This window comes from Lissotriton vulgaris, chromosome 6, assembly GCF_964263255.1.
Source record: "Lissotriton vulgaris chromosome 6, aLisVul1.2, whole genome shotgun sequence".
NCBI classification, from domain to species: Eukaryota; Metazoa; Chordata; class Amphibia; order Caudata; family Salamandridae; genus Lissotriton; species Lissotriton vulgaris.
The window spans coordinates 541,153,177-541,176,991 of NC_141694.1; the positions used below are offsets into that span (position 1 = coordinate 541,153,177).

At 46.7% G+C, this 23,815-nt stretch overlaps 1 protein-coding gene across 1 annotated transcript in view; it reads left to right on the plus strand.

Moving 5' to 3' along the window:
• Window positions 1-23,815, plus strand: part of LOC147707531 (dynein axonemal heavy chain 5-like) — a 1,425,553-nt gene that overhangs the window by 650,698 nt on the left and 751,040 nt on the right. The window contains exons 41-42 of the mRNA XM_086925656.1: window positions 3,973-4,100; window positions 20,365-20,433. Coding sequence (XP_086781782.1) covers window positions 3,973-4,100; window positions 20,365-20,433 — 197 coding nt within the window. The remainder of the gene's footprint in view (window positions 1-3,972; window positions 4,101-20,364; window positions 20,434-23,815) is intronic.

Consider the following 23,815-nt stretch of genomic DNA (forward strand, 5'->3'; position numbering starts at 1 on the left):
ACTCTAGGTAGGTCCGCAAAGGGCTCAACAGACCTGGGTTACGATGGGGGAAGAGGGAGGGAATCTCCTTGCACCTCAAAGGACCTGGTCTGCGTCTGATAAAGCCGTCTCCACCTCCTGCCAGGAATTCACACTTGAGACGGTCCAACTGGTTCTGGCCGGACCCGTGAATTTTAGAACTCATCTGTAATAAGAAGACTGCCAAGAAGAAGCACCGGAGAAACTGCGAAAGGAACAACTGCTTTGCTGGGTGCTTTGCTAGGTTGACCTGCAGTGGCTGCTTCTGTCTTGGGCATTGAAGGGCCTGGACTTTCTGCAATCGAATTGGTGAGACTCTCCAAGGGCTTGAGGTAAACCTTACCCCCTGTTCACAAAGTCTCAGGAACAGCAAAGACTTCAGGTTCTTCGACTTGGGACTGTGTGTTTTGTGCTGCAACTTGAAGAATGCCCCTCGACGATGTCTACGATGACCCTGCAGCACCCGTTTCCTGAAGGCACCGCAGAGAGCACCGCTGCAACGCGACCCTGGTCTCACCGACGACGCCTGCTGACGCCGTCACCGAGCCGTGGTCGCACCGTTACCTGTGGGCACTGCAACGCCTTGCTTCACTCTGAAGGTTTGGCACCGCAGAAGGCACCACCGCAATGCCGCACTGTGACCCTGGGTCACCGACGACGCCCGCTGACACCATCACCAAGCCGCTCCTTGCACCGCTACCTGTGGGCACCGCACTCCACACCGCCCCGCTACACGACAATGCCTTGGCCTTCATGACACCGCCACTTCCTGGCAAAATCGACACTGCTGCCTGCACCGTGGTTTGGGGGCACCGCTCGTAAGTTACAAGACGCACCGCCCTCATCCCACACCGCAGCCTTGACCTACCGACGCCGGCGCCATTGACTCCAGTTTGTCAGCCGACGACAGCGCTTCAACAACGACAATGCCGCTGCTTGCACCGTGACCTGCTAGCACCGTGACGAGCACCCCCTCCATCTCGCACCGCGACCCTGGTCTCACCCACGACGCCATCTGATGCCGCGACCGAGCCGCTGCATGCACGCGACCTGGGGGCACCGCACGCCGCACCGCTGCGCTTCACACCGCAGCACCCGAAACTTGTTGGCGCCAGTGCTCCGGATCCCATCAGAAAGGAGCTCGACTAGCAAGGTGAGTGACTTCATCTCTGAAAAGTACTGTTTGTAGGTCTTTCTGACACTGTAGTTGGCCTGCGACCCGCGGTCAGCCAGAACTGCTTCGGATTTGTTGTTTACGCCACTGTGATAGCCCCAGACAGAGCTATCGACATTTTAAAAGCATATTTTGATAAGTGAAGATTTTGAAGCATAGTCTTGTGGATTTTTATCGTATTTGGTCTTGTCTTAAGTATATAAAAAGTGAGTATTATTTTTCTAAACTGGTGTGGTGTCCTTTTGTAGTGTGTACACTGTATTTCTGTTGGTTATGTGCAAATGCTTTACACACTGCCTCTAAGATAAGCCTGACTGCTCGTGCCAGGCTACCAAGGGGGTGAGGAGGCGTTATTTTAGAAGTGTAACTCCTTTATCCTGACAAGAATGGTGGTTTCTACCTCGCTTTGGCGCAAGTCTCAGCTAGCCAGAAATCCCATTTCTAACACTCAGATTTGAGGGCGATCGCCACAGCCATTAGGCCACATCCTTGAAACGTAGGTACTAGTCGCAAACCAGAGCTAAATAAGCAAATTAAATTAAAAATAAAAAGTAAACACCTGACTGGAACTTCGTGTCTGTAGGGCTGAATCTTCCTCCTCACAGCACCAGACAGCAGGATCTGAAATGGCAGCCATGTTTAAACCCACGCAAACAGTAGATTAACCTTGAATGCGGAGCATTGAGCAACGAAAATGACCAGCTCTCATAGTGTGTATAGGTCAACGGGCCCTCATGTCTGAACGAAGTAGCCCTGGGTCAGACTGGGACAACAAAATGTCCTAAAAAATTGGCCCACATTTGCAAATTGGGGCCGTTTTGAACTTGTATAAAGGTACACTGTATAGGTGTTTTGCAAGGTGGGGGAGACTGCAAAGATTTGTGCTTGTTACAAGTAATGTTTGTGATATTATTACAGAAATCAAATGTAAACAGAAAATAGGACCACACACAGCCAATAACCTTTCCACATTCTGACCTATCAGATCAGCCCTTCTAACACTGCCAGGTTGCCCTATTGGCCAGTCATACACTCTTGTAGCCTCAAGTCCAGGAAAAACAGATCTTGACAAACCGAGTTGTGTGTTTTTTGTCCCTCTGCTGAACTGTCGTTAACAGGATACAGTGTCAGCACAGGCAAAGGCTCTCCATCGCCAGTTCCCTTTTTTAGGTCAAGCCTGGGGAGCGCATGCGCTGGTCTGTGAAGCATGCTGTATTCAGGTATGGACTTGAAGCTACGCCCAGTCTCCGCCCATATATTTCAGTGGCTTGTGTCATTGTCCACTGTAAAATGTAGCTTTTCATTGGTCAGTAGGCTTACTAGTCCCTCCTTAGTACCGCCTTTCATAATTGTGTAACCTCCCATGAGGTTACTCTTACTTGTGTTGTTACACAATAGGCTTTAATTAAAGCATCAGAGCACTATTTTCTCACATCCTAATGCTTTTTATTGTATCTTTATAGCACGGGCGCCAAACGCATTTGCAATGCAATAGGTCTCACATTTGCGAGAGTTTAAGCTATTGGCAATGTAAATGACAATGCCTTTTATTCATCTGTTTAAAAAACAACACATAAATAAAAGGCATTGTCATTTACAATGCCAGTAGCTCAAATTCTCGTAAATGCAAGACCTATTGCATCGCAAATGCATGTTATTTATTACTAAAAGTTTTTTTTATTTATTACTAAACGTTGTCCGAATGTAGGTGGCTGAAATCCCTCCCAGGCTGCTCTCTTTGAGAGTGTCATGCTGTACCGAATCGCGAGGAGTGGAGAGCGCGGATGGGGCTCTTCATGTCCATGAAGGCAGTCGAACATGACATTTTAACCCCTTAGCTGCGCTAAGGGGGAGGCGGGGCCGCGCGGCGCTCCCGTACTCATGACGGAACCGCTCCATCACGGCCCTCGGGTGGGCTGTGCTTGTGACGGAACAGTTCCATCACGGCCCTGCCCGCTCTTTAGAACGTCAGCGCAGGCGCGGAATTCGCGCTGCGCAGGCGCGGCGAGCGGGCCGTGACGGAACCGTTCCGTCACCAGCACAGCCCACCCGAGGCTCGTGACGGAACGGTTCCGTCACGAGCACGGAAAGGGTTAACTCCACGTTCTGATTAAAAAGTAAATAGGTTTTAATTAAGTGCTCATTTTTGTTTTTCCAGAAATATAACTATTTGAAAAGAAGTGACTTGCAAGTAGCATTTCTAGTGAATTTGTCAGTCGAGTTGCCCTCTCGCTCTTAGATTAAAAATCAATAAAGAACAGCTTAACCCGGGAATTTTCTTCTAGCCTGAAATTTTTGAAAGCCTATTTGGTAGAAAAATAGAAAAGCAGTAGAAAACCGGCTAACACAACAGCTGATCTTAAAGACTGGAAAGCAGGTCGATAAAAGGGCTATACTAACATAATATTGAAATAATATTGTAATTATAATTTGCAATGCCATGTTCCTGCTTGCACCCCTGCTGAGCGTTTAAGCACTACCAGCTTTTTAAACACACACACATTCTACTTATTAGTTATTATGTGGTATGATTGCCAATTTACATGAAATGTAATATGATGCTTATGACTTCCTTTGCTGAAGCCGCCAATAGATGGCCTAAGTGGACCACGAAACCAACTTGATAAATACAATTAATATAAGATGGGCAACACTGTGTATTTAGGTTTGTTCTAAAAATTTAATCAGTTAAATACTACACATATGATTTCCAGATTATTTACCGTGTGGTCTATGGTATTTCGTCTAAACAAAAAACAAAATGTTGCTATGTGTTACAGATGGACACTTCAGACACGAGTTGAATATACTGGATGCTCAATATAAGTACGGCTGTGAATTTTATGGTGCTAAAATTCAACTTATAATGAATCCTGCCACAGAGAAATGTTTCCTTGCCATGTCACAGGTGAGTATAGTCAACTGTATTTTACAATGTTTCACACATACAATCTTAATACAGGTCCTGTCTTTTGTGATGTATTTTCAGTTTCATGTGCTGCCAGGTGATTGGGCTCCAAATATCAACAATAGTAAAATATTACACTGTTGCTATACCACCTTTGCGACATGCATCGTTCACATTTGATAACAACTTGATTCTATGCATGTATATATCTACTATAATAATATATGCAATAGTCCCGGATAGAATATATATTGGCTTGCTAGATGCTATGTATAAGATTGAATAGATTTAATGCTAAATGCATTTTTGGGAACTTGGGTGAAAAGTATTGCTGTAATGTGAAAATGGCTTCATTTGCGGTTATATATGTTACGTACTGTGTCATGTAAAGGGTTTTGGAGGCCTGGGCAAGAAATATTTTGGGGGCCCCTGGTCAGAACAAGTTTTAATTTTACTACCCATTTTCTGTGAATTTAAGGCCATGATGCCAAATAATATTCAGTTATAAGTTAAAGGATGAGATAGAGAAATAAAGAGAAGTATGAAAATGTAAAACTTCACTTTCCCAGGGGTCCCTAGTGGGGGGCGGGGGGGGTCCTGGGCAAAGCCCACTTTGCCCATTCCTTAAAACGTCTCTGTGTAAGTATGTGATATTTGTACAACTTGAACCTAACTAAAGGCTGCAGAAAACGAAATAGAATAACTGATCAATTTTATTAAAACAATTAGCTGTCCTCAGGGGCTGGTGGGTAGGTCAAAATTGGCTCTTCGTTCCGTCTCGAGCTCACGTGCAGCGGGGAGGTGCAGCTTCAGAGCACAGGAACAAGAGGGTGTCTTCTGGTCTTGCGTCTCTTTTTATCCATCTTCAGGGCGGGCGTAAACCCGCCCCTGCCTGCCCCGAGGGCGTGGCCGGCGGCGTCCGTGTCTAGGCCAGCCCACTCAAGGGCGGGAAAAAAAGCGCGCCCCGGCTACGCCGCTTCGGGCATACCAGCCGAGATGCGCCTCCCGCCCAAAAATGTCTTCCCGGGGGGATCGAGGCACTCTGCCATACGTTCGGGGGGACCGAGTGGTCGCCCCTTTCCATATGGCTGAGATACCCGCCACCCCCTCTCAACACAATCCCCAAATGAGGGAAACCGGAAACAGTTCTTGAAGTTTTTGGAAGTGGGAGGGAGTGACCCTCCCGGCCGTATTTATTAAAACAAAATTAAAAAACAATTAAACATTAATGTACAATTTCATACCACACTGCGATGTTTGGCTAACCTTAACAGATTCTCTAATACAGAGGTTCTCCTAGCCGATCTAACATCCTACAAAACATTTACTTGAAACATTGAAATTGTACATCCTAACGTTTAAGGGCCAACGGCAAGGTCGTAACCGGTGTCAAGATCCCTAACCAGACATACCCCCCCCACTTGGGAGGGGCGACAGCACTGAGGCGTACTCACGTGCAACTACTACAATTTCCCTTGTCTTGACGGGGGCACTTATCAACTCGACGCCAGTTAAAGGTCGTTCGAAGACTCGTGTGAGGTATCTAGAAGGTATCGTAGACCTCCCCCCAACCCCACACAACTTACCGCATCTGCCGTCGCAGATGTCACTGGCCCCGGGAAATTCCCCAGGAGGGGGCTGTAACCCCTCCTACACAGGAAGGGGCCTTGACCGCCTTTCCTCTTCTTCCGGCGACCCATCCTTAGAGGGGACCGCCTCCCCGTTGAGGGGCCAAAGGCCACCTCCCCCGAGCGCTCCCATCCGTGTTGGGTGACGCCCACTCATAGGGATCTTCCAATTAGTGCTCACCGATCATGACCTTACCGCCACAGGCCGGATAGTTGACCGGCTATCCGGACCCCCCACAAAACTCCTGCCTAAAGGTCATGTTTCAAAGATGTCAACCATGCTAAGAGATCTCCTAAGAACAACTCATTCCCCACCCAAGACAAATGCACACCATCCCCCGAATACATCCTGTCATCATTAATACAGCTATGAGAAATAGAATGCAATGTCCTGGAACGGAACAACCTACTCACTTTATTGTTAAGCTTTCTAACAGAGTGATTCAAAGCAGGTATAGAGATAGCCCCCCGCCACACTTTTCGTGGAATCAAATGGGACCATGCAATCGTGCACCCCGGAACTCTCCTCGCCAACCAACTTACAGTGGAAAGCATTGCCTCCAGGAGTAGTCGTCTACCGATGGTGACCAAATCATTGCCCCCAACATGCACTATCACTATAGACGGCGGTGACCTTGTCCGCCCTAACAAACCCTCAAAAAATGTTTGAAACTGGTCAATACAGAGACCGCCCCTTCCGTAGAAGGACATCCTGTACCCGTATTCCCCAGCTACGTGAATCATGTCACCTGCTTTGAATACGTCCGCGGCACGCCTCACGTATGAGTGGCCCACGACCCACACCTCCTTTTTCACAGCCGGTGATGTCTGACCGCTGACCCGGTGTAAGGTCGACTGCATAGTCCGCCCCGCCTCGTAGGCTTGCGTAACTGAAACCAAACAAAAACACGAAGCGTGAGTACAGAGTACATAATTACAGCTTCACAACATGTGCAACCGCACATATCTTTTATAACAATTGGAGGACCAACGCCCCATTCGTTTCACTTGCTCAACATTAAGACCCCTGGCTGTAGCCTCCGTAGCGGCCCCTATCCGAAAGGAATGGGTCCCAAATTCGCCCGGGTTGAAGCCCGCAGCGGCAACTGACATCGCAAGCACCCGCTGAAACTGAAATTTCGTCAGTGGGGTGGCGTCCGCGTGTCTTAACAAAGTCCCCCCCCATGATGCCACCCTTCGTGCTAGGTACTCCTCTAAACACTTTACCGGACATATGGAGGAGCCAGGAATCCTGCGTATGATGACGCAGTCACCCATCCCGTCTTGATCAGTCTTAGACCTTACAAAGGAAACAGTCATTGTTTCTCCCCTGATCTGGACGTGTTCCTGGCACAAACCCCCCGCCACATCCAGTTTGTTCCTTGCAACTAGTTCGCTTACCCGCATTGCTCCGTGAAATGCTAGCGTAAACGCGGCTCGGAACAGCACTGCCTCAAACTGAGATGAACATGTGGCCGGAAGTGTAGCCAACAACTGGGACAATCTATCCAAACCTATCGGGCGCCTTTCATCTACTCTGCGACCCTCAAGGCGTTGCCACCCACGCAGCGCTTTCTGTACAACGAAAGACGCTGTTGGGTCCTGGATAGCGTGTGCTCTGGCAACAAAGGAAATGGCAGCACGATGCCTCTGGGCCGTAGCCACCGATTTCCCAGCCCTACGTAAAGACATCAGGAAATTCACCACCCATTCCTCATGACCCCAAAGCCGCTCTCTATCACTCCCCAAAAAGGCTAAATAGGCCCGAAACGCCCCTTCATATGCCTTCCTCGTCCTTGGTGCTAGACTCTCTCCCACGAGGTGACGAAGTTCGGGGCACCGAGAGACCAGAGAGCTTCGGTAAAGGGTGCCGGCTCCGGGTCCGCTGAGGGAAGGAAACCCGAAAAAGCCTGCATTTGAAAACGAGACAGTGCGTCAGCTGCCTGATTCATCACCCCTGGCACGTGTTTTGCTCTGAATAGCACGTTCAATTGCATACACAGTAAAACAATTTCTTTAAGCAGTCTTAAGATCAGTTTACAACGTGCTGCCTGACTATTGATGCACTCGACCACCGTCATATTGTCCGACCAAAATATGACCGAGTGATTTTTGAACCCATCGGGCCATGTTCTCAAGGCCACCAAGATGGGAAACAGTTCGAGGAAAGCAATATTACTCGTCAGACCCTTCTCATGCCACCAAGTCGGCCATCTTTGTGCCGACCATTTTGTGCCGAAGATGGCGCCAAAACCTATGCTTCCCGCCGAATCTGTCCATAGCCCCAGCTCCTCAGAAGACACGGCTGGTTTATTCCAGACGATTCTACCATTGAAATCCGCCAAGAATGCTAACCAAATACGCATGTCCTGGCGGATCTCGGCCGATAGTCTCGTGCGATGATGGCCTTTTTTAAGGCCGACCATCGCTTGGGCAATTGAACGGGAAAAGGGGCGGGCCATTGGTATTACCCTCAGGGCAAAATTCAACTGTCCCACCACCTGCTGTAATTGTTGCAGCGTAACTTTTGATGCATTTATACACAGTTGCAGCGCAGCCCTGAACTTCAACACTTTCTCGGCTGGCAAACGGAAACACCCCTCAATGGAGTCCAACTCGATCCCCAGAAACTCGAGGCAAGTCGTGGGACCCACTGTTTTACCCGGCGCCAATGGCACCCCTAACTGTTTCATCAACACACAAAATTCGGCCAAGGCCCGGCCACATTCAAGACCCCCGGCTGCCCCAAGAAATAAGAAATCATCAAGGTAGTGCATTACATCTTGGAAACCCGTTCTCTTTGTGAAGACCCATTGTAAAAAACAACTGAATTTCTCGAAATAAGCACAGGATATAGAACACCCCATCGGCATACACCTATCCATGTAATAACAACCCTGAAACATGAAACCTAGGAGACGCTGGTCGTCTGGGTGTACCGGGAGCAATCGGAAAGCTGACTCGATATCTGACTTCGCCATCAGCGCCCCGGGCCCCAGGCGATTCAAAATGGCTACGGCCTCATCGAAGGATGCGTACCGCACCGAACACACTTCTGGATCGATTGCCTCATTTACGGAAAGACCTCGTGGAGCTGATAAGTTATGAATTAGTCGGAACTCTCCAGGGTCTTTCTTGGGGACTACCCCTAAGGGAGAACAAACAAAATTCTGAACTGGGGGTACACTAAACGGGCCAGCGACCCGACCTCGAGTCACCTCTTTTCGGATCTTATCCTGTACTACGGCTGTATGCTGCAGGACAGAAAGTTGGTTTTTACACTTATCCACACCCTGAAAGTCCCCTACCGGGATGCGGAAACCATACGAAAAACCGTTTCGCAGCACCCCAGCAGAAGTACGATCCGGGTAATCACTGAGCCAAGGGATCATTGCCAGGGTATCAATGGGAGTGGGTAAAGGCGCCCCTCGGACTATATTAGACCTGTTTGGCGCCTCCTCTCCCCCCGTTATCACCCGTTCTGGCTCTGCACGAGGCCTCAGGATGGGACGACCCACAACCACTACATTCATGTTTGAATTTACACGATCCCTGCGGTCTCGTACATTTTCCTCTGTTGTAATTAAAACAGAAACCCTTTCTTCCGGTATTGCCGGTAGGTTTCGAGTGATCGTCGGCCCCCGAACCTGATCGAAAGGGCGTCCCCGCATATTGTCGGGAGGATTCACCCACATTACTTCCCACCAACGGCATTTTTAACATCCCTGACTCCTTCATTTTATCCCAGGTCAAGGCATCATAACAATCCCAGGTTAAACTTTTATTATGCTCCTTTTCCTTTCTGAACATATTGTCGTAACAAAACCAATGATTCCCCTGTTGCGATGTCGAGTACCCCATGATTCGTGATTGGTAGATTGGGAACTCGGAAAGCAACTCAGGCCTACGTTCCCCCAGGATTGATGTAAAGATTCCCCAGGCATTGCCCCAATTGGCGATATTCTCATTCACTTTAAAGGCGGCCATTTTTGCGCGCCAAACACTCGGATGCATTAGGTCCTTCTGACTCTTTACATGCTCCACCTCATAATGATCTACAAGTAACGAAAAAATGTTCACATACTCCCCCGCCCAAATCTTTTCCTTAATTGCCAAAGGAACATGTTGCCCCAACTTTTCCCTCCGAGAGGGTGTTGACTCATCCCTCGCGATCGGCAATGGCCGCTTACCTGCACCTGACGCTGCCTCTGTGGTCGCAACCATCCCTGGTGCCTTGTCCCCCACTGCAGCCGGCACGGGCACCTTGGCTGCTTCCCGTTTCTCACGCAATTGCTTAATCAGCTCCTGCGCTTCGACAGCCGTGGCGCCCTCGTTACCTTTCCCCAACCACGCTGCCAATTGTGCTGCCAACTCGGGCGGCATATCATCCTCGGACACGGGGGTGATCGGATTCCCCTCCTCTGGCACGGGAGTTGGAGCCTCGAGCGGAGCACTGGGACCGGGGATCTCCTCTCCCGCTGCCCCCCTCCTGGGCCTCTTGTTTTTCCCTCCCGGGGCTGCTCCCGCCAACGGACGTTTTGGGCCCCTTTCCTCATTCTTGTCCACCCGCTTCCTTAGCTCGGACATTTCCTTCATGAGAACACGTAGCATCTGGTCGGTATTCATACGCTTTTCAACCTTCTTCGGCATTCTCCAACAAAGGAACTGAAAAACAAACAAGAACGATTAAAACGCTCAAAATTGGCTCTTCGTTCCGTCTCGAGCTCACGTGCAGCGGGGAGGTGCAGCTTCAGAGCACAGGAACAAGAGGGTGTCTTCTGGTCTTGCGTCTCTTTTTATCCATCTTCAGGGCGGGCGTAAACCCGCCCCTGCCTGCCCCGAGGGCGTGGCCGGCGGCGTCCGTGTCTAGGCCAGCCCACTCAAGGGCGGGAAAAAAAGCGCGCCCCGGCTACGCCGCTTCGGGCATACCAGCCGAGACGCGCCTCCCGCCCAAAAATGTCTTCCCGGGGGGATCGAGGCACTCTGCCATACGTTCGGGGGGACCGAGTGGTCGCCCCTTTCCATTTGTGGACTGTTACTGCATAATGGTGGAGTGTTATTTTAAAAGAGGCATCTTCAGCTCTTTTTAGAATTGGAGCAGAGTTTTCCGATACTGAAGGATACGGGGATTTTGTTACATATCCTAGTTGCATATTCGAATACATTCTAAAGGGGTCCTGGCTGTGGGTGTGCTGAGAGCTGCCAAAGATTGAGACTTGTCAGCCAGATAGTTGGGGGTGCCGGTGGAGCAGATGACAGTTTAAAAAAGCTAAAACCTGTTCTGCAGTTGAGCTACAAAAAAGGGAAATTCCATGCCGTAACATGGGATAACTGCTTGTGCTTGGTCTACCCCTGTCTCACTACATCACATAACAGGGGAGGAACAGACCTTTCATTGTTAGTCTTAATGGGTTGACAGCAGCCAATCAGAAGGATCTTAATACAGAGACCGGGGTGTGGGTTGGACGATATGTGAAATGGCTGCTCCCTAAGAGGCTCTGCCAGTGAACGTATAAACTGACATGAATCCACTGCATAACGGGCTGCCCAGACCTGCAAAATGCCTGCACAGTATTAACGTCCTACTGATGCAATTTGAAGACATTTGGTCACATCAGAGCCCTGTGTAGGCAATGGGGGCGGGTGGAGCCCGCTGGACACTGGTGAAAAGTCATACTCTGGACGACTAAGGTGTGTGGTGAGCGTGGGCATGGGGGCTGGCTGGGTTGTGCCCCTCCCAGGGGGGTGTCCACAGCCGAGCTGTCATTGCTGCTGCTGGCCTTTTCCCATGCCTCTCTTGCTCTGTTCCGTTATCCGACAGGCCTGCAGACGTGGCCTATGTCCTGGTCCAGAGGTCATGTACTCCCTGCATGGCCTCATTATTACTTGAGGTGTCTGGCACCGGTGACCGACGGGGGACTGCCGCCGCACCCCCGTGCTGTCGGGAGGCACCTCACGGCCGGATTGGTGATGGAAGGCTGGTGAAAGGAGAGAAGCTTCGCTGCTTAGCCCATGCGACTGACGGCAGTGAGTTGGGACTGGGGATTAGAATAACCTGCGCTCACCCCCATGTTGGGTGGGAGTCCGTATCTGCATCCGGTGGCTGCTGTGGTGAATCTCTACCCGTCACGCTGCCATTATTTAGATACAGTGTGCATTTCGCCCCTTGGACAGTGATACAACTAGGTCTGCACACAGACTACTGGAACAGCAATGCTGCTGCAGTCCTTGCTGGATATTGTGTGGATCCGACTTACCAACTGCCACCTGTGCCTGCCCCGGACTGTCCTGCCCGCTTACCTTGGGGGGCTCTCACTCCTGGCGCTGGTCGTTGGGCTGGCCTTGCTGCCCATGTGGGCTAACTTCCAGGGAGTTTGCTGTCATCTACTCTGCACCCTCCCCATTCCTCCATATCTCCCCGGGTGTGCGCTGGGCAGCATCCAGCCAAGACAACCCTTCAATTGATTGAGGGCATCGATTATTCGGGGGACTGCGGGACATATAGGTGCCAGGATTGGCGTGCCATGAGCTGGGGTGTGACTGGAGTCTCTAGTGCAAACGGCACGCAGCTCACCATCTACTGCCGGGAGCAGGGGTGACTGGTTGTTGTGCTGAGATCCTGGGCCTGCTAATGCCCCTTGACAGGGAGATTGCCCAGGCCATTACGGGGCTTGAGAGATCATAGACCCGAGCAGCAGACAATTGTTACTGGGACATCTAGTGGACAGGCAATCATATGAACTCCCTGCGGACGTCAGCTACGCCTCATGCACCATACCCTGCTCTTCTGCTGAGGGCCCACGCGTACACCACGATCACTGCCCACGTCGACGATGGGAAAACATGATGCCATGCAGGCAAAGCTCTTGTTCAGACTGACCAAAACCCACACCCTGGGACATCGTCAGGCCACCCTGAAGACAACAAGATTTTGACCTCAAAGAAATCCTCATTGATGTCAAGATGAGTTTAAAGGCTATTAATGCCACACTGAATCTGCTCACTACCAGATTGGAGCATGTTAAAGAGCACGTTGATAAACAGGAAAACAGACTTAATCACATGGTAAATTGTGTCTCAGACCTGGATGATGCACAGGCTAACTCCAAAGAACACCTACTATGGTTGGACAGAGTCCTCAAACTTATTAAAGCCAAGAATAAAGACCTTAAAGTGCGCTCTAGGTGCAATAATCTTTGGATCATGGGGATTCCAAAGTCAACTGCTATCACCAGGATGGAGAACTTTGTTGAGACGATACTTAGGGACCTATTTGGAGAGGGCCTGTTTGCAGTCATTATCGGGGAACACGCTCATTGCTTGCAGGGTCTGCGGCCGCCTCTGGGGGCACCGGCCCAACCCATAGTTGCCCGCCTTCTGAACTACAGAAATCGCGACGCTGTCCTGCAGTTGGCCCTTGAGCGTGGCTCCATCCAATATCAGGACAGTAACATGTTCTATCCAGACTTCACGCTAGTGGTGCAGGCGTCTCATTGGGCATTCTTGCCTACGAAGTGGATCCTTCAGAAGGCCTACATACCCTATGCTTTACTATACACAGCCAAACTATGAATCTCCTTTGAGAGCGTACCACACATCCTCACAGATGCGAAGGCTGCCCTGAAGGTCGCAAAAAATGCCACCAGGGGAGAGAGGTTCCCCCAGGGGTCTCACCGCACCTCCGAAGAATCCCAACTCAGTGATAATGACCGAACTCTCGTTGCTGCCGGCTGATCAGTTCTCGGACATTCTGCGCTTGTCCCGTTTACCATAGACGCAACTCAAGCTAGTTACCTGGGCTGCTGGCTGCGTAGCCACAGTTTTATTCTGTTGTTAATATTGTATTACCTGTATTATCTGAACCACTATACGCACTGGAAATGGACGGCCCTTGATGCCTTTTGTTCGGCCACCGAGCCATCTTAGCAGGGTTGTATGCCCAGTTGTTCTACGCCTCCAGGGATAATTGCCGAACCTACAGGAGCTTCATTGGGGTAGGAGGTGGGATTGCATGTCTCAACCGAGTTTCTGGGTTGGAGTGAGAGGGGGGTGGTATGGGCTGTTTAATTTGATGATTAGTTTTTGTTATGTTTGTTTTTACTTTTCAGGTTTCATTCACAATGTACCATGCTCTCCACCCCTTCTTACACATTACATGATACACTGCGCAGACTCTTCAAGTACAGTATCTTTCACCCTAAGGTAACATGACCACCAGAACATGCATCACCTGGAACATAGTTGGATTCAATTACCACAGAAAAACATGTCTAGTACACGCTTACCTTCACAGACACAAAATAGACATTTGTTTTCTAGACCCACATGACTGGTGCTTCTGATTCTAGGCTCCATGCTCATTGGTGTGGGGAAACCTACTCCTCACTTTACTCAAACCATCCCAGAGGAGTCGCAATACTGCTGCGCAGGCAGCTTCCTTGATGTCCATCTCGCTCCCTCATTGGTAGTATGACCGCTACATTATACTGACAAACAACCAGTGATTCTACCTGCTATATACAGTCCAAACACAGATGACCTTGAGTTCCTCTCTGAGGTATGGAGACTGATTTCTGGCCTCGGACCCCTTGCTATTCTTTGGGGTGGCGACTTCAATGTTGTACTGGAAGACCAGATAGACCAATCTGGTATATCCAAGTGCTCACACCACAAATTCACTCGGACCTTTAACACAATAATTCAAGACAACAACCTACAGGGCTTAAGGTGGCGCACACACTTAGGCACCCTTGAAAGCACATGCTCTCAACACACAACAATACATGGTCCAGGATATATTTCTAGCTGCCGTCCAAGGATGTCCAGACCTGGACCACTATAGTGAGTCACCTGCCTCGCACCCTCTCGGATCACACACGTGTCAAGCTGGTATTGCAGATCCCCAGACAATACTCCATGCATTCACCTGGCGGCTACTTCGCACATCATGAGGGCTCTGGGAGGAATTTAGGTGGTAATAAGAAGTGTCTACATTGCCAAGCAATCTGGAGTCCTTAAATCTATCCGTTGAACTTTATTGAGACTTCCGATCTGTAGAAATGGAGTACTTTCACTCTAAAGATGCCACTACACTCGCAAGTATCCGAGGCAAGATATCGGAATACCATGAGGAAGCTCAGGCCCTCTGGTTTGGAGAGGGGGACAGACCGGGCAAGGCACTTGCAGGGATGCTCTGCAAACAGCATGCCTCTACCTATGTGATGGATTTATTAAACGTGCACTCCCAATAAGTTTCTTCCTTGGCAAAGCTATTGGGCATAAAGTCCTCTTTCTTTTCACAACTATATACAGCCACCCCGATCCTTGAGTTAGGTAAGCTCACTGAATATTTTGACACTATACAATTGCTCCGACATGACCAGGCCCAGCGTGCCTATTTAGATTTGCCCATTACTATGGAGGAAATTGAACAGGTAATTAAAAACCTACCTGAGGACAAAGCACCCAGGCTCGATGGCCTGACCACTGCCTTCTAGAAGGAGTTATTTTTTATGTTGGCACCCTACTTGCTGATGATGTGCCATGATTCCTTAGACACGGGCTCACTCCCCCCCCTTGTTAAAAAACACTCCTAAAACCAGACAAGCCAGCTGAATATTAAGACTCTTTTAGGCCCTTCTCACTAATAAATGTCGACAACAGGTTCTATGCCAAGGTGCTCGCCAATCGCCTGCTTCCTCTTTTGCCATTCATCGTGAGACCGGACCGATCCGGCTTCATCCCTGGCCACTCTACATTGCATAATCTCCTTAACATCTATGTGGTCATGCATCACCTAGACCCCCAGGTTTCCACAATTGCTGCCCTTTTGCATGCCACAAAGGCATTCAATTCTCTAAAACGGGCACACGTTGGTTTAGCCGGCATGGTTCCCATACAAATAAGAATAATTTCAAGGATTGCGGAACTATGGTAACAGTTTATATAGCCAAAAAGGGGTCATATGTGGTAGCCTGGAGACTCAAGAAGCATTTTGCCAAAAATTTGGATTAATAGTGTAGGTTAGAGAAAAATTTACAAGAAAGCTGATATTGTTTTTTGGTTACAGTTTTTTTAGAGAGTAGTTGAAAACAATGAAGGAGGGTTTACCATAAAACTGTTTTGGAAAAGGGTGGGTCAGCTCCACTGACACACAAGGTTGGCCATGAACCTCATTTAGGATGGGAGCTGCTCTGGGTTGTGATGGAAAGGTTAGTGAGCCAGTCGATAATTGGCTGTTAGAGTGAATGTGTTTATGTTCAAGATTGTTCAAGATTTGAACAGGATTTTCGTGGTTGATGTGCATCCATTGCCTGCCATAGCAGAGATGTCTCCCATAATAATAAACTGTATTATCTTTAGCATAGTGCACGTTATTGACTTGTGACCTAATTGATGTCCTTCCAAATTCTAGGCTACCTACTATGCCTGTAATCCTTCATGAAGTGTATCAGTTCTGGTTGGTGCAGTTCGGGATTGCCTAGGGAGAAGTGATCTTCTAGAGACCCATGGGCAGGTGTATTGAAAGAATGACAAGTTTGATGTGCTTTCACTGTACCGGCTGAGGCAGTACACCTCACTCTTTTTTTTTTTTTGAGCAAAAGTAGATATAAAAAAGTAAGGACCCAGTATACATAAACCATCGCCTTAAACAACAGTTTTCACATACAGTGGAATCAAAATTTCATAAATCGATGTTATGTTCAAAAAGCTTACCAAAGTGCAGCAGTGCCTAGACCTCATACCGAAGTGGAAATATCAAATCACATTTTACAAAGTATTAAAGTGCCTTCTGTGTAACGTGCGTTTTGTGTGTAGAAAGTGCAGTGTCCAAAGTGCAGCGTGTTTAAAAATATAATAATCCATTAACATTTACTCTTCCTTCTATTTACTAACTAACCTGGAATTTGCAGACACAGGGAGTAAAGCAAGCTTTCAATAACGAGATTAGAGCTCCACTTAGCCTTCAAAACACTCAAAATGGTGCCAGATAGCACCAAACCTCTTCAAACCCCCCTACCTGCTTTGCATACACCTCTTCAAATTTCATAATACTTATCATCATTTACTTCCAGCCCTGAATAGTTGTAATCAGGCTGGTTTTCCAAATCTGAAGGATAAGGAGCGAGCAGCCGTAGTTCGCAATTTGCGAAAGTGTACAAAACCCTCGCGAACTGGCAGAAACACGGGCGAACACAAAAAAAAAAAAATCCGCAAATTCGCGGGAATTCGCGGATTTTGCGGATTGCGAATCCGCAAATCCGCAAAATTCGCGAACGCGAGATCCGCAAAATTCGCTCATGCTTACGTAAGTGCAATCGACATAAAAAACTGTCATCCCTTATTGAACCACTGGTTGTCTTTCGCGACTGCGAACAACACTAAACTTGCTTCTGGAGTTATTCTAAACTGTAAATCCTGATTGATAACATCAAATAATAACACCTCCCCAGAATTTGGATAGTTTCAGACAGGTAAAAAACGTATGGAGCCAGTCTCAATTATCAGAAACCCTCAGGTATATTTTAGGAAGAGTCGCTGGGGAACAAAAAACCATCCAGCGGTAAAGGAGTGACATATGTTTGTAATTTTCTGTCATTGAGATTTATAACCAATCTCTGAAATAGAGTGCCAGTCCTTTCAGATAATCTACATTACGTTTTTTCCAAAAACTTGGACAAAGATCCATTAATATCATCTTTCGAGGACTGGTTACAAAGCTGCCTATACCAATTGCCTATCCCAGGCAATTTACTTTTCACAAGCGCAGGAATGATAGGGTGCAGCCTTTAATTATCACCCTGGATATTTGCTGCCAAGAAATAGATTATCTGTCCAAGCTACAAAAAACAAGCGTGTGCACTGATCCCTTCTCCTAGAGAGGAGCACTTCCCAAGAGATGCATTTACTCCGTAAAAGAAATCCCAGAGATCTTTTAGACCAATCGAGTTCCAGAACTTGATCTCCCAGCCAGATAGAGATAGACCAAGAAACTGACCCTCCTGGAGTTGCACGAACTAATAATCAATTAAAAACTGACATGATTTACTGAGGGCACTCAACTGCCATCTAAACCACTGGAGACGCTTGTATCTAGTCTTTCTGGGTACTTTTGCTGTGTTAAATAGTCATCTAGTGCCCTGCTACCATCTAACTAACTTGCTAAAATATCAATTAAAGCTGCTTGGTAGTAGCTCTGCATATAAGGAAGTGCCAAACCTCCCTGCGTTTTCTCTGGTTGCAGAACAGTGAATTTTTAGCCTCTGTGGCTTTTAATTCCTGGAAAAGCTCCTTCTCGATTGATCTAGCTCCTGGAAATAGCTATTGAACGCTTTAATTGTTACATTAGAAAAAAGAAATACGAGTAGTGGTAGTTCCAAGATTTTCATCAAGGCTACTCGCCCAATTATTGTCAGAGGGAGACACAACCATCTTTCAAGTAGCCCATTAATTTTTCTAAGCATTGCCTCATAAATTAATTTAAATGGAACTGGTGAGTAATAATATTTGTTACAAAGATCCCAAGATATCTTATAGGAGTTTGCAACCTCGCTGGGGGCTGAAGTGAGACTGGAAGCTCTGCAGCAACTACATTGAGAAGCAGAACTTTGGTTTTGCTTTGGTTCAAGTAAAAATCCAAATGAAAAGTGCGTAGTCCAATAACGTTGAAGAATAAATTTAATCTGCAATGGCACACTACCTACCAGGAAGTAGGCAGCTCAATTACTGTGGAAGGGTTCTCAACAGAATAGAACCCCACCACGAGCTAGCAAGTGCCAGAATCAAAAGTACACATAAAATGATTAAGGAAAGGGGCATACAAAATGATACATAATGTAACAGTTTATCTAATACCCCCCTAGGCCTGTAAATTCTTCAATCATCTGCATAGCCCCCTTCATATTCTGCACGTCTAGTTGCAATAAAGAATAATATAATCTGCAAAATGATTGACCCTGACCATCCCCTCAACTGGTGCCCTCATATTCCCTTTGCGTAGCTTTTCTGCCAGAGGCCCTATACATAATGTAAACAATATTGCGGAAAGAGGGCACCCCTGGAGTGTGCCTATGGGGGCTCGCAACGGAGTCCGGCGGTCAATGTGGACACCAGTGTGTGTCCTACGCTCTGTGAACATTCTTTCCCCGACCTACCCTGCTGCCGGAACCGGGATGGTGGACCCAACGGCAGGAACAAAAGATCCCCGCCAAAGAGCCCCATACTGGTTGCCCGTCGGGTATTGCAGCGCCGACCTGACGAGGGGCAGGCTCATATGATGAAGCATGACACCTAGCTTGCTAGGTGTGTGAGAGCCCTAGTTCCGACAAGGGAATTTCCCCCTTCTTTCCAAACCAGGTGGGACGAGCACCTTGTGGCGTTGCCCCCACCTGCACCCCCACGTGATTTACTCAGATCTCGAGGAACTTCATACCTTCTTTGCACACTGTCTCTGTGGGGCATGTATGCTGGACCTCATTAAACTTGCCCCTCTGTCCCTCCTGTTTGTTTCACAATGGAATGGATTGCAATTATGAGTGACAGTGTACGTGCATGGTGATTTACTGAGTGCCTAAACCCATGAGTGACACAAAAGGCTCTTGTATTCATAACCCAGACCTGATAATGTTGGCAGTGCCTCAAAACACTTTCTCTACTGTTGTGGCCTTTTCTTGTTTTGAAAGTTACTTTCTCCACAAGCTACTGTTTGCATTTGACAAGAACCTGGCATTTGACAAGAACCTGGCTCCCAAAAACCCTTTTTTAATAGCCATCTGCTTGAGATTTCAAAGGGAGTGTGAGCTGTCTGGCAGTAAGTGGAAAAAAGATGCGCCGTTGCCACATACCCGGATGCTTTGAGAGAGTTAGGAGTAGGCTGGAAGCTAGAGAAATGGGATAATTGTTTCCTTCTGGCTGGGCCCTTCTTGTCTTCCTGCGCTTAATAGCATGACCCACAGAGTGGCGTAACACAAAATGATGTGCCCCATTGCAGAATGTGATGAGGGACCCCCCAATCTCCCATGTCTCCCAAGTTTTCATTGCCCTTTAGCTGAATGAGGCCCAAGATGAAGAGTTGGGGTCCCATGGAGGGTTGGGGGCCTCCTTGTGCCACAGGAACTGCAGAAGCCTGCATTATGTATGACCCTTGACCCACCAGAACAATGACTTGTGGAGACATTATTGGGCTATGTAGGGTTTTCATTTGTCTGGGCCTTTTCCAAGTAGGTGAGGTGTTGGCTGATCTGTTTAAGAGGAAGCACCTGTCTTCCAGAGCTCTGTTTTGTATTGTATTGTGTCTATGGCTCGGTAAGTCTTTGTTCTGATCACAAAGAACACTTGCTCATTGAGGCAATATGTGTTCTGAAATGGAAAGAAAGCACAGTCTAGCATCCTAAAGTGCTTCCAATGAGAAGTGATAGCTTTCCGTTTGATGCGCACATGCCTTCATCATGGGTCTCGGGAAGTGGTATTTCATATGTATACCGCCGCACCTACCGGTATTGCAAACTGAAAAGGATTAGTAAAGTAGCCACACAGTACTCATATCAAAACCCCCTTTAGAATGTATATGACAGTTGCATTCTGCAGCCATTTTATACAGCATCTTAAAAATGTGCATGTTTGTATCTGTTTTGAAGGCAATGCAACAAGTAAACGGCGTGGCTCTTCAGGGGGATCATGGAGTTGGCAAAACAGAAACCATCAAGGTAAGAAACAATTTTCCTTTCCGCTGGATGTTTTTTTTCTTACAAAATTATAAAACTAATTGTCCAAATTACAATTTCCCGGTGCAGATCATTGCATTGGCTGAATGATGTAAACACAGCAATGAAATCCTTATTCATAAAGACTTACTAGCGATCTAATTTTAAGCCCTCGTGGAATTTTCAGTTGACTGGTTACAAAAAGGACTACTAGATCAACTTGATGGCATTGGAGTTTTTGGATATTTAATGAGCCGCTTTTTATAAAATCCCAAGCTGACTGTAGTTGCACTTTGAAGCTGTTTTGGGTTTCTAATGCATACAAATTCACAAAAAATGTAGAATATTTTTCCAATTTTGGGGATTTTCAAAATTCCCATGAAACTACAAACAAACTTTGACTTTCTGCTTTAGCCTAGTTATTTTCTGCAGTTCTAAAAATTCTGTCGCATGTTGAAGGTAAATCTGCAATTGAGCATTTTTTTAAATCTATTCTTCACGTGGAAATGTTTTTTCACATAAATAAATACCTTTACTTAAAACTCCTGAAACAATGAAAGAGTTTGAGGAATTTTCTCACAATGATTACACCACTTATGCCTGCTTGAAGCAAGTTCATGTTTAAAAGCGCAATGAGTGTAGGAAGCAGTGATGGAAATGTTTGTGATTACCCACAAGGTCTTTGTTATTCTTACTCACGTGGCACTCTCATTGCAACCACGATGATTTTCTCCCCCCATTTTATACTTATCACTTTGGAAAATTAGACCCCATGTCAGATTTTTCGTTGCTGTGGGTGCATCTATAATAAGAAAACTCTGCAGCACCTAATTCTGCATATCAAGAGCTACAATTTCATGTCCCAGAGGTTAAAGTAAGTGTGACATGAGAGGAAAAAAAAACATATTGTCTACTTCTTGTGGACATTTTTATTTAACCAGTCCAGTTGCTCTGGTTCTTTCTCACGTATAAGTGCAATAGGTACAATGAAAATGTGACAAATGCACATGTAAAACCTACAGTCTAATTCATGCAGAGAGGATTTTGAGTTTTTTAGATCAGTAAATGCCCATTCCAGCTGTGGTCAATCTGCAAGATCTGCTCAAAGTGACTCCTTGTGGTTGGATATTGAGTGTTCCCAGGTAAGGCAAATGTTATGTACACCCACACAGGTTTTTAAAAAAAATATTTTTATATATGTAAACAGAAAATAGAAGTTACTTTTAGTGATTCCAAACCAGTCTGACAAGGTTTCCTACTGATGCGTTAAACGTCTTCAGAGGCATGTGTTAGTATTACATTTCTGATGTTTCCTGTGATTTTACTGCATATGAATCTGCATCTTATATATGGCTGCTTATGGCACTAACTTAAACCTTTCAGGTATCCAAGTTTGAGTGCTTATTTATCTGCTGGATAAATGTGGAGATATACTAGCTCCAGATTAATTTTTTATTAAAACATAAAACATTTATAAATACAGATAAAATGAACAAAAAATATATGGATAAATACAGATAGAAATGAGAAAAAATAAATACCATAAAATAGAGCCCTAGTTATAGTAGGGAGTTGTATTGTTTTTCATAACCACCTAGTATGCTTTTTCCACACTTGTATGTGCTTTGAAAGTGTGGCCAGGGGCCTGCAATTCTGTCACTGAGGAAGGTTGTGTGGCTGAAGTTCATCCTTAACAGGAAAAAATATGTTTGCACGAGAAGAAAAAAAATACGAATTAATAGCACTGACCCTTCAAAGTAACTATAAGCAAGTACCTGTGGATTTTCCACAAAAAGTACAGTTTGCAAACATATGATTGGGACAAGCAGTCATATGTCAAGTAAATCATTACAATTGTAGTTCCCCCTGGTGTGCTTTTGGTGCTTTTGCGAATTGACTAAAAGTAAAAAATTCAGCAAGTCAAAGGCAGCTCTCTGTGTCCGTAGGGATTTCTAACTTTTTTAGATGAATCAAAGGCATATAATCCAATGGACAGAAACAGTGCAACAGCAGGGTTCCGTAGAATCATTTAGAATCAGTCAGCTTCAACATGTTCCAAGCTACTCACTTTCCTGTTTGAAAAAAGCTTTATTTGAACAATAGTTAGGTCCACAACTGACAAAAGGAAGAAAGATACAAAATATATATAGGAGTAAACATAACAATCCCAGTGTCATTAGAGCATAAACAAAGGATTTTATAAAATTTTAAAAGGAAGAGGAAGGGGAAAGGGAAGGAAAAGGAAAAGGGGGAAGAGCAGAATAAAAAGGAAGAAAAAAGTAAAAGAGATAAAGAAAGAGGTAAGGATAAAAAGGGAAGTCATGACAAGCACTGGCGTTGCCAATAGGTCTCGTAGTAGGAAAGTTGGAGCTATTGGTTTTGTAAATGACAAAGCCCTTTATGTTTTAAAAATGAAAACAAAAATAAAAGGCATTGTTATTTGCAATTGTAATAGCTCCAACTTTCCTCCTGCGAGACCTATTGGCAACACCAGTGCTTGTTTTGTTTCTTGGAGGGGGAGGCAAGACAGAGGCAAGGAGTGTGGCAAATGGCCGGAGGGAAGCCGGGTGGTGGCGGGAGAGCCTGGTGGGGGGGCGGGAATGCGAGCGAGGGGAGGAGAAGTGTGAATGCAACACAGAGATGCAAGCTGCTCTTTAGTACTGGCAGCCGCAAAAATAATTAAAAAAATGTGAATGAAACATAAATAAAGCAAGGCGTGTTGGGAGTTGATTAATGTTTTGGAGCAAAAGACCAGTAGGAAGGCCCTGTCGGGAATGTGCAGCTGTCAGGTATTCACAAAAATAAATACATAAAAAATAACAGTGGGAGGAGTGAAGAAAGTAATGCCCTGCCATGGAGTGCTGAAACCTAAATTAAACCAGTGCTTACTGCATTAACCGTCAAATCCTGGTGCGACCAGCGCCACTTTTCTTTCAGCAGGATAGGAAGGTATGCCTATAATATCCACCACCCGGGCAACTAGGTGAATAGACCAAGCTGCGTTCTCATAAGGGATACGCGGGGACAGCTTGCTAGGAGAAGTTGGGGGCTCAGGCCCGACCCAAAATGACAAACAAATGGAGATATGAAGAAAATTGCCTAGGCTTCATGACTCCCCACGTGTAAAACCATTTACGAGCATGGAGAAACCCTATTTCAGCCTGACCATGGTGATTCTCTGCCGAGGCCAGAGGAGTTCAACACTTGCAACGCTATAGTTACAGAGGCGACAGATGGTTAATAGGCAATGGGCTTGGATCGGGCAGAGAGCAATGCCCGCAATCAGGTTAATGTTAGATGGCGGCCTAGGGGCAGGGGCGCCGTTTCCTGTGATGGTAATCGCTGAGGTATCCGCTTACTGCATAATAAATCTACCTGACTAATG